Source organism: Callithrix jacchus, chromosome 9 (assembly GCF_049354715.1).
Source record: "Callithrix jacchus isolate 240 chromosome 9, calJac240_pri, whole genome shotgun sequence".
Taxonomy (NCBI): domain Eukaryota; kingdom Metazoa; phylum Chordata; class Mammalia; order Primates; family Cebidae; genus Callithrix; species Callithrix jacchus.
The window spans coordinates 98,978,109-98,995,783 of NC_133510.1; the positions used below are offsets into that span (position 1 = coordinate 98,978,109).

Consider the following 17,675-nt stretch of genomic DNA (forward strand, 5'->3'; position numbering starts at 1 on the left):
ACCAATTTTTTTGGCTTCTATATCTACAAGTTAGAGAGGCTTTCCAGCCAGAAGCCACATTCTGTCCTGATACACAGGCAGGAACAAATTTTGATAGATCAAGATTATTAGGTCTTACATGGCATGAATAGGATGGTTTTTTAGTTTGTTTTAGACGGAGTCTCGCTCTGTCGCCCAAGCTGGAGAGCAGTGGCGCAATCTCGGCTCACTGCAATCTCTGCCTCCTGTGTTCAAGCGATTATCCTGCCTCAGCCTCCTGAGTAGCTGGGACTACAGGTGCATGGCACCACACCTGCTAATTTTTGTATTTTTTTAGTAGACATGGAGTTTCACCATGTTGGCCAGGATGGTCTCGATCTCTTGACCTCGTGATCCACCCACCTTGGCCTCCCAAAGCACTGGGATTACAGGTGTGAGCCACCGTGCCCAGCCCAAGTCTTATCTGGCACAAATAGATTTTAATTAGTCATGGAAATCTGGCCACAAGAAGACGAAGCCCACCCTCACCTTTTCATTGCTTGTACCTCCATGCTTGCTTTCTTCAGCTGTACTATAATTTGGAGTTTGTGTATTGTTTCTTGTGATGCCCTGAAAAGCAATGAAGATTTGTTAATTGGCTTCTTAGAAACAAACAAACAAAAGAGTAAGAGGGATTTGGCCAGAGTGATGAAACTAACAATTTCAGAGCATCTGCGGATTCCTGGTCATTTTCTCGAAGGAATTCTTCAAAGGCCAGTGCATCATGTTGAAGCTTTTTCTCTGCTTTGTTGAGTTGCCTTTCCCTCATTGCTATGCATTTTTCAAACTTTTTGATTGTGTTTCTTTTGGTTGACAAAGCATACTGGGGCATTGAAGACAGAAGTGTAAAAACATTATTCCACATTTCTAGCACATTTCAACAGTCTTATAATATAGGAGAAAGTAGCTTGCACAGCAAGCAAACATTTGTAATAGAAATAATAGCATGCCTAAATCTTGGAGTAATGGACTTCATTTCCTGAAGGAGTTTTTATTTTGGGGGACAATTACAAGGGAGACTAATTTCCTTCTCTTACTTTTATGAAGAGGGTCGGTCGGTGTTCCAAAAGGGCTCTGCCCCACAGATAAAAAATAGCTGCCTATTCCTCCAACGAGCAGGTGCAGCTGGTATTACCTACAGTGTATTACCCCCCAGCACTTTCTGGGAATTGGGAAACTGGACTCTCGGCAGCCACAAAAGCTACCAGCTCCTCCGCCAATAAGAAGACCATGGGAGAAAGCAGTAACTCTGCCATGCCAGTGGGGCATCCCTGGGAGCCAGACCAAGGTGCTATGTCTAACTATAATCAAAGAGGCCTGTTTAGATCCCCAAACACAACTTTGACATCTGCCTTCTATTTACTTCTATTTCTTTTTAGTACAGAATGTAAGAATCCACTTGGTGTTTTTTGTTTCGATTTGTTTTAGAGACAGGGTCTCACTCTGTCACCCAGGCTGGAGAGCAGTGGGGTGATCTTGGCTCATAGCAGCTTCAACCACCCAAGCTCAAGCAATCCTCCCGCCTCAGCCTCTCAAGCAGCTGGTACTTGTAAGTGCACACCACCATTCCTGGCTAATTTTCGTATTTTTAGTAGAGTATTTTTAGGATTTTTGCCATGTCAGCCAGGCTGATCTCAAACTCCTGAGCTCAAGCCACCCACCCGCCTTGGCTTCCCACAGTGCTGGGATTACAGGCATGAGCCACCACCCTCAGATCCATTTAGGTTTTTAATGCCATGCAGGAAAAAAACCAAATCATAAATAAGGCCACATGCATTTATAATATAAGTGAATTTAAAATATGGAAATGAGATAATTTTAAATAAGTAACAACCAATAATTAGACCCTCCAAGTTTATAACAAAAAATGCTTCAATCATTACTTTATTCAGCAATACTTATTGAGTGCCTACAGTGTGTAAGGACTGTTTTAAGGGGTGTAAATTGAGTGACGATCCAAAGAAACGTAACTGCTTGCATGGAGTGTCCATTCAGGAAGGAAGCTGATGAAAGCAGGATGGAGTGCTTGTGGACAAGGGCAGGGGGTTGCTATCATGTAGAACAGCCAAGGAAAGTCTCCTGATGTGGTGAGAATTAAACAGAGGCTGGAAGGAAGTAGGAACCAACCATGAGGATTTCTGAGGGAGGAATGTTCCTGCTATTCGGTTGGTGCAAAAGTAATTGCGGCTTTTGTCACTGAAATAGCAAAACCCACAATTACTTTTGCATCAACTGATATAAAGAAAGGCCTCCATGGAATCGGCCTGGAGGCAAGAGAGTGATTGGTGTGTCCCAGGAACAGCAAGGAGGCCACTGAGGCTGGAGCAGAATGAGCAAGAGAAACAGAAAGGGTTTGAATCATAATCTCTAATACACAATACTGAATGCCATAATCCCAAATGTTGAAATCCTGAAAGATCAAAATTCTAAAATCCCTAATGTCTAAAAATTCTGAAAATCACAATCACAGGATAGTGGCATCATGTGAGACAGAACGATTACCTTGTTATTGCCTCTATTCAGAAGAAAACGGACTTAGTTGAGTCTCCAGACAATATATTGACATAATGACAGATTTGGAATTAGGGGACAATCGAAGTCTTCTAAAAGTGAATTTCAATGTGTTATTTATAATGTTTATTTGATGACTGCAGTTATAAAGCTGTGTGCATACCAACCAGAGCAATATCCATTTATACGTTTTGCTTTTGAACCTATTTCTTTCTGCATATTTAGTCTGCTCATAATGGTTACACCTGTGCAGTTGTTGTTAGAATGCCTGTGTATTTGTACTGGCAAAAATATGTATGTTGTTATTGCCTATTTCATTGTGTAAAGTGGCTTAAGAGATGGTCTGTCATGTTGTTGTATATTCTCAAAAAGAAATCTCCCTTTAAAAATGTAAATAGGGCCGGGCGCGGTGGCTCATGCCTGTAATCCCAGCACTTTGGGAGGCCAAGGTGGGTGGATCACTAGGTCAAGAGATCGAGACCATCCTGGTCAACATGGTGAAACCCCATGTCTACTAAAAATACAAAAAAATTAGCTGGGTACGGTGGCGTGTGCCTGTAGTCCCAGCTACTCAGGAGGCTGAGGCAGTAGAATTGCTTGAACCCAGGAGGCGGAGGTTGCGGTGAGTCGAGATCGTGCCATTGCACTCCAGCCTGGGTAACAAGAGTGAAACTCCATCTCAAAAAAAAAAAGTAAATAAATGTCTTTTAAAGAATTTTTAAGTTTACACTTTTCAGAACTCTATTTTTGAGACTTTGATCTTTCAGGATTTCAACATTTGGGATTATGGCATTTGGGGTAGTTATCTTTTGGGACAAGAGAAAGAGTGGTAGGAGTGAGGTCAGAGAGTGAGCTGGGGACCTTTGGTGGAGGAAGGGCATGATCCTTTCACTGTGTGGAGAACCGAGCAACTGCAGGGCAGCCACAGTAGAGGCAGGAGACCCAGGCTTCGAAGTTATAACAATAATACATGCGATAGATGTTGGTGGCTTGGACTGAAGTGGTAGCTGTGGAGGTCATGAAGAGTAGTCTGATTATGGATATATTTTGAAAAAGAAAATTAGAATATTTGAAGACCTATTTGGATGTGGATTGTAAAAACGAGTCAAGGATAACTTCCTGGAACCTGCTGTGCCAGTGATGCATGCTTGGGAGCCAGCCCCAGGCATGTAAATCTTTTCAGGGGCAGGTCTTCGCTTTGTTTACTGCTTGGCACATAGTAAACTCTCAGTGAGTATTTTTCAAATTAATGAACACATGAAAAACCAACCTGTTCCACCAAAAGATTTGGGACGTGTAATAGAAAAGCAAAATGTCAAGGTAAATATTTGACAGTACACAAGAAGTCTTCCATTTGGCTAGGGGAGAAAAGTTATTTTTACTACCTCGAGCAGAAACCTGTCTCTCTGGTCATTAATAAATTCATGGACAGTCCTTTTTGTGTCTGAACCTGTGAAGAAAGTTGAAATAGAATTAAGTTTAGAGAAGTTAGTTCATCATCCTCAAAAATGCTATATAAAATATAAAATAAAAGCCATATAATTAAATTATTCTTGAGATTTTGATCTTTCAGGATTTCAACATTTGGGATTATGGCATTTTGGGTAGTTGTCTTTTGGGACAGAGAGGGAGTGGTAGGAGTGAGGTCAGAGAGTAAGTATGTATCTGATCTTTTAAAAATACTACACCTTCAAATAAACCTTTTCCTAACCACTCAAACTAATTTAGTAATAGTAATTATAATTTATCTTATGTCTATCATATTCTGGAAACTTCATTAGCCACTTTAAACACATCATTTAATCCTAACAACAACCTGAATAAGGTACTTACTGCTATCCCCATCCTGTCTGTGAAGTCCTGAAGTGTAGAGTTGTCAACATTTTTATCCAAGGTCACACAGCGAACCTAAGCCTGTGCTGTACCAAGTAAGACTGAACTATTTTAAATCTTAATGTGTGGCCAATCCATACCTAAAACCAAAGCTCTTAGGCAAAATGTTTTCGGGATCATAAACCAAATTTATGTTAGGAAAGGAAAAGATGATAACTAGTTTTACCATCTAGCAATAGAAAATACCCCATGTTTCTTTTCAAGCTTCTTTCATTCTAGAAATTTATACATATGCTACATTTCAATAATGTTTGCTTCATAAAAACTAATAGAATATGGCATTAAATAAAATCTCTTAATAAGAATGTAACTATAGATAGAAGAAAAGAAATAACTAAAATCAGAGCAGAGCTAAATGAAACTGAGACTAAAAAATAAAACCATACAAAGGATCAATGAAACAAAAGTTGATTCTTTGAAAGAATAAACAAGACTGACAGAACACTAGCTAGATTAACAAAGAAAAAAGAGAGAAGGTCCAAATAAGCACACTCAGAAATGACAAAGGTAACATTACAGTCAATTCCACAGAAATACAAGAGATCTTCAGAGGCTGTTATGAACACCTCTGTGCCAACAAACTGGAAAATCTAGAGGAAATGGATAAATTCCTGGAAACACACAACCTCCCAAGATTGAATTAGGAAGAAATTGTAACCCTGAACTAATAATGTGTTCTGAAATTAAATCAGTAATAAAAAACCTACCAAACCAAATAAAGCCCTGGGTAAGACACTGTCTCTAAATAAATTAATAATTCATAAAAATAAAATAGAAATTACATGGAGCCAGAAAAGAGCCCAAATAGCCAAAACAATCCTAAGAAAAAAGAACAAAGCTGAACTCATCATATTACCTGATTTCAAACTATACTGCAAGGCTACAGTAACAAAAACAGCATGGTACTGATACAAAAATAGACCAGACTGACAGAACAAAATAGAGAACTGAGAAATAAAGCTGCACAACTACAACCAACTGATCTTCAACAAAGTTGACAATAATAAATAATGGGATGAGGATCCCCTTTTCAATAAATGGTGCTGGGAAAACTGGCTAGCCACATGCAGAAGAATGAAACTAGACCCCTTCTTACCATATACAAAACTTAAGAGGGATTCAAGACTTAAATATAAGACCTTCAAATATAAAAATCCCAAAAGAAAACCTGGGTCATACTCTTCTGGACATTGGCCCAGGCAAAGTTCTCAAAGCCAAATGCAACAAAAATAAAAATGGGCAATTCAGACCTAATTTAAGTAAAGAGCTTCTGCACAGAAAAAAAAAAAAAAAACAAAAACAAGAAACATCTATCAACAGACTAAACGAACAACCTATAGCATAGGAGAAAATATTTGCAAGCTATGCATTGAACAAAGACCTAATATCCAGAATCAATAAAGAACTTAAACAAATGAACAACAAACAAACAAAAAAAAACCCAGACACACTAAAAAGTAGGCAAAAAAAGACATACAAATGACCAACAAACTGGAAAGAACACCTAACATTGCCAATAATCAGAGAAATGCAAACCAAAATCACAATAAGATGCCATCTCACACTCATCAGAATGGCTATGATTAAAAAGTAAAATAATAACAGGTGACATTTTCAGAGAAAATGGAACGTTTATACACTGTTGATGGGAATACACCATTAGTTCAGCCCCTGTGGAAAGCAGTTTGGAGGTTTTTCAAAGAACTAAAAATAGAACTATCATACAACTCAGCAATCCTATTACTAGGTACCTACCCAAAAGAAAATAAATTGTTCTACTTAAAAGACACCTGCATGTGTATGTTCATCACAACACTGTTAACCATGGCACACACAGGGACTCAACCTAGGTTCTCATCAACAGTGGACTGGATAAAGAAAATGTGGTACATGTACACCATGGAATACTATGCAGCCATGAAAAAAGAATGAAAGCATGTCCTTTGCAGCAACATGGATAGAGCTGGAAGTCATTCTCCAAAGTGAATTAACACAGAAGCAGAAAAGCAAATACTGCATGTTCTCACTTATAAGTGGGAACTAAACATTGAGTAAACATGGATATAAAGACAGGAATAATATACACTGAGGCCTCCTGAAGCAGGGAGGAAGGGAGGGGAGCAAGGCTTGAAAAACTTTCTATTGGGTACCATGTTCACTATTTTGATGATGCAATCAGCAGAAGCCCAACGCTCAGCATCATGCAACATACCCTTGTAACAAACCTACACATGTACCCCCTGAATCTAACGTTTAAGAACTTAAATATTCTCTCCTACATGGAGGCTAAAAAATTGACCTCATAGAAGTAGAGGGCAGAATAGTAGTCACTAGAAGCAGGGAAGGGTGGGGATGGGGATAAGAAGAGGTTGGTTACCAGATACACAAGTACAGCTAGACAGCAGGAGTAAGTTCTAGTGTGAGACAGTGCTGTAAAATGACTACAGTTAACAATAATTTTGTTACATATTTTCAAATAGCTGGAAGAATGGATTTTGAATGTTCCCAACACAAATAAATGATAAATGTTTAAGGTGATGAATATGATAATTACTCCAATTTGATTATGACATAGTCTATACATGTACTGAAACGTCACACCGTTCCCCATCAATATGTATGATTATTATGGGTCAATTAAAAATAGTAATAAAAGCAGGGCCAGTCCCAGGGGCTTATGTCTATAATCCCAGCACTTTGGGAGGCTGAGGTGGGTGGATCACTTCAGCCAAGGAGTTTGAGACCAGCCTGGACAGCATGGCAAAACCCTGTCTCTACAAAAATATACAAAACTTAGCCAAGTGCAGTTGCGGGTGCCTGTAGTCCCAGCTACTTAGGAGGGGGTGCTGAGGTGGGAGAATCGTTTGAGCCAGAAAATCAAGGCTGTCATGAGTCATGATCACACCACTGCACTCCAGCCTGGGTGACAAAGTGGGACACTCTCTCAAAAATTAATAATAAAAGCAAAAAAAAATGCAAATAGAAATAGAAAACAATATTTCCGAGTCACCGGAGAACCTGTGCTGCCTAGGAGGCCCACGTCTTCCTGGGTCATATTTGACCTTCACCTCTTACTAGCTGTGGGAACATTGAATAAATTACCCTCGCTCTATGCCTCAGTTTCCCCATTTGTGAAATGAGTATACTGCCTATGGCAGACTATGTTATTGTTCCCAAATATATGCGGCCGCTCTCTGTGAGAGGATTCTCTTTCCCCACTAAGTTGGTGTCAGGCTTGCCTATTGAAAGATTCTCCCCAGGGAATAGGATTGGATGGGATTTATACTGCCTCCAGGAAGAAGCTTCAAGAACCACCACCTGTTTTTCTCCTTTCTCCCTTTGCTGTAACTCCAGCAACATCCTAGGCAGGAACTGTTCTTTCAGCAGAAGACCCAGTGAAAGGTACCCACACTGGTAAGTGAAGGATAATTAAACCTCTGTTATTGGAAGCCGCTGAAACTCAGGAGTGGTTTATTACCAAAGCAAAGTAAGCCTGGGTAGATTCGCTACTCTACTTCATAGCAGTGTTGTGAGAGGGAAATGATACAATATATTACAAAACACATAGTAATTTCTTAATCAGTGTTAGCGGCTATGATTTAAACAATACAATTGGGATGAGTAATCATTTAATTTCTCAAAGTTAATAATGGCAACAATTATTATTATAATCATTAATAAATGTTAATTGGGCGGTAACAAACAAGTTTTGCAGTCAGACAGGTTTTGGCTTGAATTCTACACCCACCGAGAGACTTCAAATTAGTGACAGACTCCGTGAGCCACTTTCATCAGACACAAAAAGGAGGCAAAAATATTTAACAATGTTTTGTTGAGGATTAAATGAAATGCATATGAAATCAATCAGCACTTATCACACAGCTGTCTTTTGCATAGATTTTAAAACTTTAGGCCGGGTGTGGTGAGCCATGCTTGTAATCCCAGCACTTTGGGAGGCCAAGGCAGGTAGATCACTTGAGGCCAGGAGTTCAAGACTACCCTGGCTAACATGGCAAAACCCCATCTCTACTAAAAATACTAAAATATTTGCCAAGTGTGGTGGTATGCACCTGTAGTCCCAGCTACTCAAAGGCTGAGGCATGAGAATTGCTTAAACCTGGGAGACAGAGGTTGCAGTGAGCCAAGATTGCACCACTGTACTCCAGCCTGGGTGACAGAGCGAAACAAAACTACTTTAAATTACAGGAATCACGGACATTCATAAAAGTAGAGAGCCATATAATGTTCCCCTGTGTACCTGTCACCTGCTTCAATATTATCAGCATTTTACCAATCTTGTCTCATTTATTGCCACTCTCCTTAATGTCTCCCTCACTGGAATATTTCAAAGCAAATCCAAGCCTTTGTATAGTTTCATCCATAAATACTTTAATATGTAACTCTAGCAGATAAAAAGTTTTAAATCATAACGATAATACCACCATCACCCCTAACAAAATGAACCTTAGTGTCGTTTTATACCCAGTCTGCGTTCAAATCTTCCCGGTTGTCTTAAAAATACCTTGTTGGAATTTTAAAAATTAAAATTTAAACATTTCCAGGTAAGGATCCTAAAGTCTCTTTTTTTTTTTTTTAAGACGGAGTCTCACTATCTTGGCTCACCGCAACCTCCGCCTCCCGGGTTAAAGTGATTCTCCTGCCTCAGCCTTCCAAGTAGCTGGGACTACAGGCACGCGCCACATGCCTAGATACTTTTTTTTGTATTTTTAGTAGAGATGGGGTTTCACCGTGTTAGCCACGATAGTCTCGATCTCCTGACCTCGTAATCTGCCCACCTCTGCCTCCCAAAGTGCTGGGATTACAGGCTTGAGCCACCACTAAAGTCTGTTTTTAATTTATAACAGCCTCCCCCTCTTCCCACACCCTACACACACTAACTTTTTATCCCCATGCCATTCATTTGTTCGAGAAACGAGGTCAATTTCTCTGTAGAATTCCCCATATCATGGATCTGATATATTGTACCCTCGTGGTTTTGTCTTACATGGTCTTCGATCCTCACATTTACTTGATTAGATTCAGGTTCAATTTACTCAAACATTTTTAATAGAAGAAAAGAATTAAAGTACTATATAGCTTTCATTTGATCACTTCCAATGGGTTGGCCGAATTGAAAATAAACTTCAATATCCAAAAAAATCCTGTGCTGTCAACTTACTAAATACTAGAGCCATAGTCACCATTCCAGCCTACTTCGACATGGTACCATCTGGCTGAGTTGATGGAATTTTATTCTTTGACTCTAAGTAGCCTCGTTATAGTGAGTTTCCCATTTTGGCTACTTTAGCTATCAGGCAGATCTTTGAACCAAGAGGCCATGAATAGTAAAGCCCTGCCCAAAGCACTAGCCTTCCTAGACCTGAGCGCGCCTCCACCACTCACTGGGGATGTAAAGGCCAGTTTGAGAGATCTGAGGCCGTGGAATACTGCAACGGAGAGGCCTGCAACGATCCCAGGCGTGCTTTGAGAGCAAAACCAGAGTCGGGCTGCCAGCTGCGCAGAGATGGAAATGCCGCTTCTATTATGTAGGCTAACTGATGTGTCTCTGACACTTAGCTGTGCATGTCATTTCTTTGATGGGGACCTAGCAATTTGTGCATACACAAAAATAAAGTAACTTAACCTCCCAGAGTGTGGTTGCTCGCTTACTTTGCTTTCATGTAGGTTTGTTTTCAGTGGGAATTCAGGCAGGGGATGCAAGGTTGAGGAGTAAGGGTTTCACTCAAATCAGCTCCTGACTGGAAATACAGTCTGAGGGTGACTTCTATATTTTAAGTTAAAATGGCCGAATTGCTTATCCGTGCAATCCGCAGAAACTGACAACCTGGTTTCCATTGCTGACAGAGCACAAATTGCCTTAGATAATGCCAAATAATTTTACTTTTCCTTTTGATGAGCTGACCCCATGCCATTAACTTTTTTTCCTTAGTACCCAAAATTCTACTCTTAGTATCTTAGTATCCAAGATACCTACTCTTAAGAGACCAGTAACCTCTCCATTAAATAGCAATGGTGTCGAATGGGGTCATCTGCAAAGCCATACTCCCCAGTTATTTAAGAATTGCTGGAGTGTCCTGGATTTTCTAAACCAGCCATTCCACTTGGTGTAGAATGCTTCCTAAAACATACCACATGTAACTGTAAACGCTCCTGATAACCTAAATATTTACCATTCTACAGAGGTGAACTATGAGGCACACGACTGAACGTAGGTAGGCCCTAGGACTTGTGGTACAGTCACTGGCATCACCTTGCTGCCTATCATTTGCTGCTTCTACATCCAATTACATATGCACCGGGAAGATCTTCTGAATAAGTTAACATGCTTCCTTTTCCTACATTAATTATGGAATCCAAAAACCCTTCCCTAAGTGGTTTGCTTGTTTTCTGAACATTTTTTTTCACAGTTTGAGAAAGTGCATGGGCTTTGGGAGCCAGAAAAAAAATTTTTTTAAGTTATCACAGCATGATGTATGTCCTTCCCTCCCTTCCTCCCTCCCTCCCTTCCTCCTTCCTTCCCTTCCCTCCCTCCTTCCCCCTCTATCTCTCTCCTTCCCTCCTTCCCTCTCACCTTCCCTCCCTCCCTCCCTTCCTTCCTTCCTTCTCTCCTTCCTTCCTTTAAACTTTTTAATTTAAAAAGTTGGAAAAGATTCATTTTGGGGGAAGATTTTATGACTTCACCATCCTAGCATTAATCACTTTATTTTCATTAACTTCAAAGTACTTTCTATCTCATTTACAGGCACTACTTGGTTTGACAAGTAGGATACACAAATGAACTTTTGATAATCAGATTGTCTTCTTTCACTGAGTAGTAATTATCATCTTACAGTATTGCAACGCATTGCCTCCAAAGGTCACTAAAACCAGATTAGGTTTTTGCAACATCAGGTAAGCGTATTTAATTTTATTAGCTTCCTGATTCTGGATGCATGAGTTCTCTATCTTGGATATCAAGGCTTCTCTATCTTTGGAAAATTTATAAGGCTGACATCTAGAACTGAGTATGAATGGCCAGAGCTATTACCTTTATATTTTATCCACTTTTGCAAACTTTAATACTATATTCTTTTGGCAGTAACTGTCCTCATGGGAGCCATGAAAATGAGTTAACAGTCATCTTGGAAAAGTATATCTTACTTAACATAGAGTTTCTCCTAACTCTCAATCCCCATTTACTAAACCCCCCCTTGCCATTATAAGAGAGCATACTATCTGTTTAACCACTCTCCAATGAGGCTCCTAAACTTGGCACTAACAGTAAATATTCAAAATGATGTTCTTAAAGAGTAACTTAGACTCACCTTCTATTAATCTAGGAATCAGAATGGCATCTGACCCAAACTTTTCAAATGTCCCACCACTCCTTTCAGGGTAGAAAGCTACTTGTTTCAGGTACGAACGGCTCTTCATTCTGGATGAAAAAGTCGTTTTCTCATAGACTTTTCTGCTACGGTTCATAAGTTTTTCCTGCCCAAGTGGAAAAGTTGAAAATAATTTTTAATATACCAAAGTATGTTATCTTAAAATTAGTGATCATATATAAAAAGAACATTCGCGGATCACGGATCCAAGATGGCCGATCGCTAACATCCCAGGACTGCAGCTCTCAGGGAAGGCGCGGAGAACTAGAGGATGGCACGCTTTCAGACAAATTCTGGTCGCTCACGGAGCAGAAGATCCCCCAGTGGAGGAAACACACGGGTGGCCAGCGCGACTCTCGTGGCCGGCGCAGCGGTTCCGCGGGCACCTTGGCGCGGCAGCTCTCGGAACAGAGTAAACAGGTTCAGAGGACCCACAAGGGCCCCCAGCACGACACCAGAGTCCGGCGCAGCGGCTGTGACGGCACCTCGGTGTGGCAGCGCTCAGCGCACAGTAAACGGGACCGGTTCCCCTTCTGACCGAGGTTTGGAGCCCCGGGAAGGCAGAGTCGCCTACTACGGACACAAGAAGGAAGCCAGACAGGAGAATCCTGGGCAGAAAAGCACCATCAGTTTTAATGGCGCTGCTCTGGCCCTGGGAACTAACAACCTGGACATCCACTCAAGAGACCTAATCTGAAAGTTGGTAAATTCAAAGACGGCAGGAGGATAAATTTACAATGACGGGAAGAAACCAGCGTAAAAAAGCTGAGAATACTCAAAGTCAGAACACCTCTCTCTCTAAAGATGATCACAGTTCCACATCAACAATGGAACAAGGCTTGATGGAGAACAAGCACATCCCAATGACAGGATCACTCTTCAAGGAATGGATAATAACAAACTTTGGTGAGTTAAAAGACCATGTTGTAGCCCAATGTAAAGAAACTAGGAACTTTGAAAAAAGGTCTGATGAAATCCTATTGAGAATAGACAACTTAGAGAGGAGTATGAGTGAATTAATGGAACTGAAGAATACAATACAGGAACTCCGAGAAGTATGCACAGGTTTAAACACTCGAATTGTTCAAGCAGAAGAAAGGATATCAGAGGTCAAAGTCCAACTTAATGAAATAAAACATGAAGAAAAGATTAGAGAAAAAAGGATAAAAAGGAATGAGCAAAGTGTCCAAGAAATGTGGGACTATGTGAAAAGACCTAATTTACGTTTGATAGGTGTACCTGAATGCGACGAGAGAATGAATCCAAGCTGGAAAATACCCTTCAGGATATTATTCAGGAAAATTTTCCTAAACTAGCAAAGCAGGTCAACATTCAACCCCAGGTAATACAGAGAACACCACAAAGATATTCCTCAAGAAGAGCAACCCCAAGGCACATAATCGTTAGATTCACCAGGGTTGAAACGAAGGAGAAAATACTAAGGGCAGCCAGAGAGAAAGGGCATGTTACCCACAAAGGCAAGCCTATCAGACTTACAGCAGATCTCTCAGCAGAAACTCTACAAGCCAGAAGAGAGTGGGGGCCAATATTCAACATCCTCAAAGAACAGAACCTTCAGCCCAGAATTTCATATCCAGCCAAATTAAGCTTCACAACTGAAGGAAAAATAAAATCTTTTATGAACAAGCAAGAACTCAGAGATTTTATTACCACCAGGCCTGCTTTACAAGAGCTTCTGAAAGAAGCATTACACACAGAAAGAAACAACCAGTATTAGCCTTTCTAAAAATACACCATAAAGTAAAGAGCACCAACATAAAGAAGAATTTACACCAACGAATGGATAAAACAGCCAGTCAACATCAAAGGACAGTAACCCTAAATTTAAATTAAACACCGTCTCTACTAAAAATACAAAAATTAGCCAGGTGTGTGGTGCACGCCTGTAGTCCCAGCTACTCAGGAGGCTGAGGCACAAGAATTGCTTGAACCCAGAAGGCAGAGGTTGCAGTGAGCCAAGATTGTGCCACTGCACTCTAGCCTGGGTGACAGAGCGAAACTCCATCTAAACAAACAAACAACAACAAAAATTGGAAATTCCAAGTGTTGGTTCTGTGGAATTAAAAACTTAAGAGGAAAGGGATCAATCACCCCAGTAGATATTTAAAAATTAGGTTTGTGATTTCATTCATCTTCTCTCAATTTTTTTTTTTTTTTTTTTTTTTTGAGATGGAGTTTCACTCTTGTTACCCAGGCTGGAGTGCAATGGCGCGACCTCGGCTCACCGCAACCTCCACCTCCTGGGTTCAGGCAATTCTCCTGCCTCAGCCTCCTGAGTAGCTGGGATTACAGGCATGCGCCACCATGCCCAGCTAATTTACATTCCACAAAAGCATACAACACATGCTGAAGAACCATCACACATAGATGAACCTGTTGTTGAGCATTTTTAGATAATTTCCTTATCTTAATTAGCGTAGACAAAGTTCTGTAATCAATTTTACCTCTGGGAGTAAAGAAAGTGAATCTACTGACATGTGAACCAGGTGATGTAGGTATGATGACCACACGAGAAGTGAGATTAACTCTGCAAGGCATGGTGGGAACATGAGCCTCACCATTGATCCAGCTTCATACCACATAGTTTGAAAACAACGCCCCCTCCTCCACTTTCATCCCTTCTCCCTTCCCCAGCACACACATATACATCGTCTTATCCATATCTGATTCCTGAAGACTCATCTCTTTTATCTCCTCACCACTAACACCCTTTTTCCCATCTTCTCACCAACAAAGATGAAGACCCCTTCCTCTAGATTTCCTTGGCATGCCTCTGTTACTGTATTTCCTCCGCTCTGAGATGTCACTTATTGTAAAATACACTATTATTTTATGTACAGCCAATGATGTATGACGTCTCATCTATGTAAGCTAGATACCAATTTCAGACATGTGAAACTGTGGGTGTTGGAATCAATGAAGGAACATGTAACATCCTTATCCTGCAGGACTGCTGTGGTGTATCTCTCTTCCTCCATTAGGTGGCGATCTTCACAATGTCTACCGTCAGCTGGATGGTTTTCTGTCGTATCCGTCTCCCCATCACGGTGTGGGGCACACACCACCTGTGTCAGTAGCTGACTCCATGTCTCAACCCAGCAAAGGTCATAAGAGTTATGGATAAGTGGATATGATTCTAACATTAATCGGCGTTGTGATTTTAATTAAACCTTACCCTTTTCTTTTCTGCCATTTCATTTTCTTTGAAAAGAAAGAGATCTCTGAAAAAGATCTTATAAGGCCTGTCCTCTTTGGTTGAGCCATCGTTTACTTTATCTGTTAACAAAGAAAGAAACAATGAATGAATTCTGTCATCCTTCCTCTGTTGACCAGAACAGTAAGTAAGTCTCCTACCCGCCAGGGTGAAAAGAATGGGATGCAGGGGGCTCTGAGAAGGTGGTGTTAAAAGAAACATTTTAGCCGAATTAAATTTAAAGGAGTTTAATTGAGTAATAAACGATTTGTGAATCGAGTAGCCCCAGAATCGCATCAGAGTCAGAGACTCCAGGGATGCCTCATGGTTAGAACAAATTTATAGAAAAAAAAGGTTGGTGGGGAAGGAGGTAAAGAAATCATAGGTGACGTACAGAAACAGCTGGATTGGTTACAACTTGGCTTTTGCCTTATTTGAGCACAGTTTGAACACTCAGCAGTGTATGAGTGGTTGAAGTATGGCTGCTGGGATTAGGCCAAGACTCAGCTATTGTTACAGGGCATACTTCTAAGTTAGGGTTTCTATTTTGTGTACCTGTTAAGTTAGGTTGCAGTTCATTCACAGGGACTCAAATACAGAAGTATGGAGTCCTTCTCAGGCCATATTTAGTTTGCTTTAACAGGAGGATGCAGACAGACTTGCCTCCACATCTCCTGGGTAGGAGCCACAGCTCCTCTGCCTGTTTTTCACAGCACTGACATAGCTCTTACTGCTTCATGAGGAACGAGATGATAAAGTAAGGAGGTCTTTAACAAAATGGTAGGATAAAATTTTGAGACATTAATGTGTTTCTTCTCACTACTGTACATATACCACCATTACCCTTACACCACCATTTCAACAGCAACAGATACAGCCACTACCCTTAGGGAGAGTCTCTGTCCAGATTAGGGAGTCTTAAAAAAGAAAGTCAAAGATAAAAAGTGCTGAGAGCATGTGGAGAAATCTGACCCAAATACACTCCTAGAAGGAATGTAAGTGGGGCAGTCACTTTGGAAAACGATCTGGCAGTTTCCTAAAAAGTTGAATATAGAATTGCCACGTGGCCTAGAAATTCTACTGCTAGGATATATGCAAGGGAAATGAAAGCTTAGGTGCACACAAAATTTGTACATGAATATATAGAGCAGTATTATTTATCATAGCCAAAAAATAGAGACAACTGAGATATCTGATATGATATGGCTGTGTCCCCACCCAAATCTCATCTTGAATTGTAGCTCCCATAATTCCCATGTATCATGGGAGGGACCCAGTGCGAGGTAACTGAATCATGGTAGGAGGTTCTTTCTCGTGCTGTTCTTGTGATAGTGAGTAAGTCTCATGAGATCTGATGGTTTTATAAAGGGGAGTTCCCCTGCACACACACTGTTTACTGCCATCATGTAAGACATGACTTTCCTCCTCTGTCACCTACCGCCATGATTGTGAGGCCTCCCCAGCCATGTGGAACTGTGAATCCATGAAATCTCTTTCCTTTGTAAATTACCCAGCCTGGGTATGTCTTTATTAGCAGCAAGAGAACAGACTAATACAATGTCCATCAACTGATGAATGAAAAAAAAAAAAAAGGAGTATATCCATACAAGAAACTCTTATTTTCCCAGAGAAAGGAATGAGGTACAATATATGATAAAACGTGGATGAACCTTGGAAACATGTTAAGTAAAAGAAACCAGTAACAAAGGACCACACATTATATGATTCCATTTATATAAAATGTCCAGAATAGGCATATTCATGGAGCTAAAAAGCAGATGAGTGGTTGTTTGGGGCTGGAGGGGGGATGGGGCCTAGGGGTTGATGGCTGAGGGATGCAAGTTTCTTTTTGAGTTAGTGAAAATGTTCTAAAATTGGCTGTAGTGACAGCTCCACATATATGTGCACACACTAAAAACTATGGACTTGTACACTTAATAAATGAAGGCTGGCCATCAAAAAAGTGAAAGAAAAGTCAGTTTAATTTCTGCATGGACTTCCTGTTTTTAATTATAACATTTGAAATGACAAAAAAATTTTTCTTTCTCTCTCTTTATTTCTTTTTTTTTGTTTTGAGATGGAGTTTCGCTCTTGTTACCCAGGCTGGAGTGCAATGGCACAATCTCGGCTCACCGCAACCTCCGCCTCCTGGGTTCAGGCAATTCTCCTGCCTCAGCCTCCTGAGTAGCTGGGATTACAGGCATGCGCCACCGTACCCAGCTAATTTTTTGTATTTTTAGTAGAGACGGGGTTTCACCATGTTGACCAGGATGGTCTCGATCTGTTGACCTCGTGATCCACCCACCTCGGCCTCCCAAAGTGCTGGGATTACAGGCTTTAGCCACCATGCCCAGCCTCTCTCTTTATTTCTTACTTTCTAATTCTTCGGAGGTGGCTGGATAGAAACCTTGGCTTTCAAAACCAGTAGTCAAGGTCGAGTATAGTTATCCATTTTCACACTGCCATAAAGAACTTCCCTGAGATTGGGTAGCTTATGAGGGAAAGAGGTTTAATTGACTCACAGTTCTGCATGGCTGGGGAGGCCTCAGGAAACTGACAATCACGGCAGAAGGCTAAGAGGAAGCAAGCACCTTCTTCCCAAGGTGGCAGGAGAGAGAAGCATGAAGGAGGAACTTCCAAACGCTTATAACACC

At 40.7% G+C, this 17,675-nt stretch overlaps 1 protein-coding gene across 6 annotated transcripts in view; it reads right to left on the reverse strand.

Moving 5' to 3' along the window:
- The window catches only part of CCDC38 (coiled-coil domain containing 38), a 59,950-nt gene that overhangs the window by 30,791 nt on the left and 11,484 nt on the right, over positions 1–17,675 (reverse strand). For 5 of the 6 annotated variants that reach the window (XR_004728974.3, XM_078338090.1, XM_017976302.4 and 2 more), the window contains 5 exons: positions 15,004–15,104; positions 11,748–11,913; positions 3,915–3,979; positions 678–841; positions 508–588 (listed from right to left, as the gene is read on the reverse strand). Coding sequence is in view for 5 of the 6 variants with exons in the window: in XM_078338090.1 (XP_078194216.1) it covers positions 508–588; positions 678–841; positions 3,915–3,979; positions 11,748–11,913; positions 15,004–15,104 (577 nt within the window). In the remaining variant the exon portion in view is untranslated. Of the gene's footprint in view, positions 1–507; positions 589–677; positions 842–3,914; positions 3,980–11,747; positions 11,914–15,003; positions 15,105–15,576; positions 15,686–17,675 lie in introns of those variants that run through there. The other variant, XM_078338091.1, reaches the window with a different exon arrangement.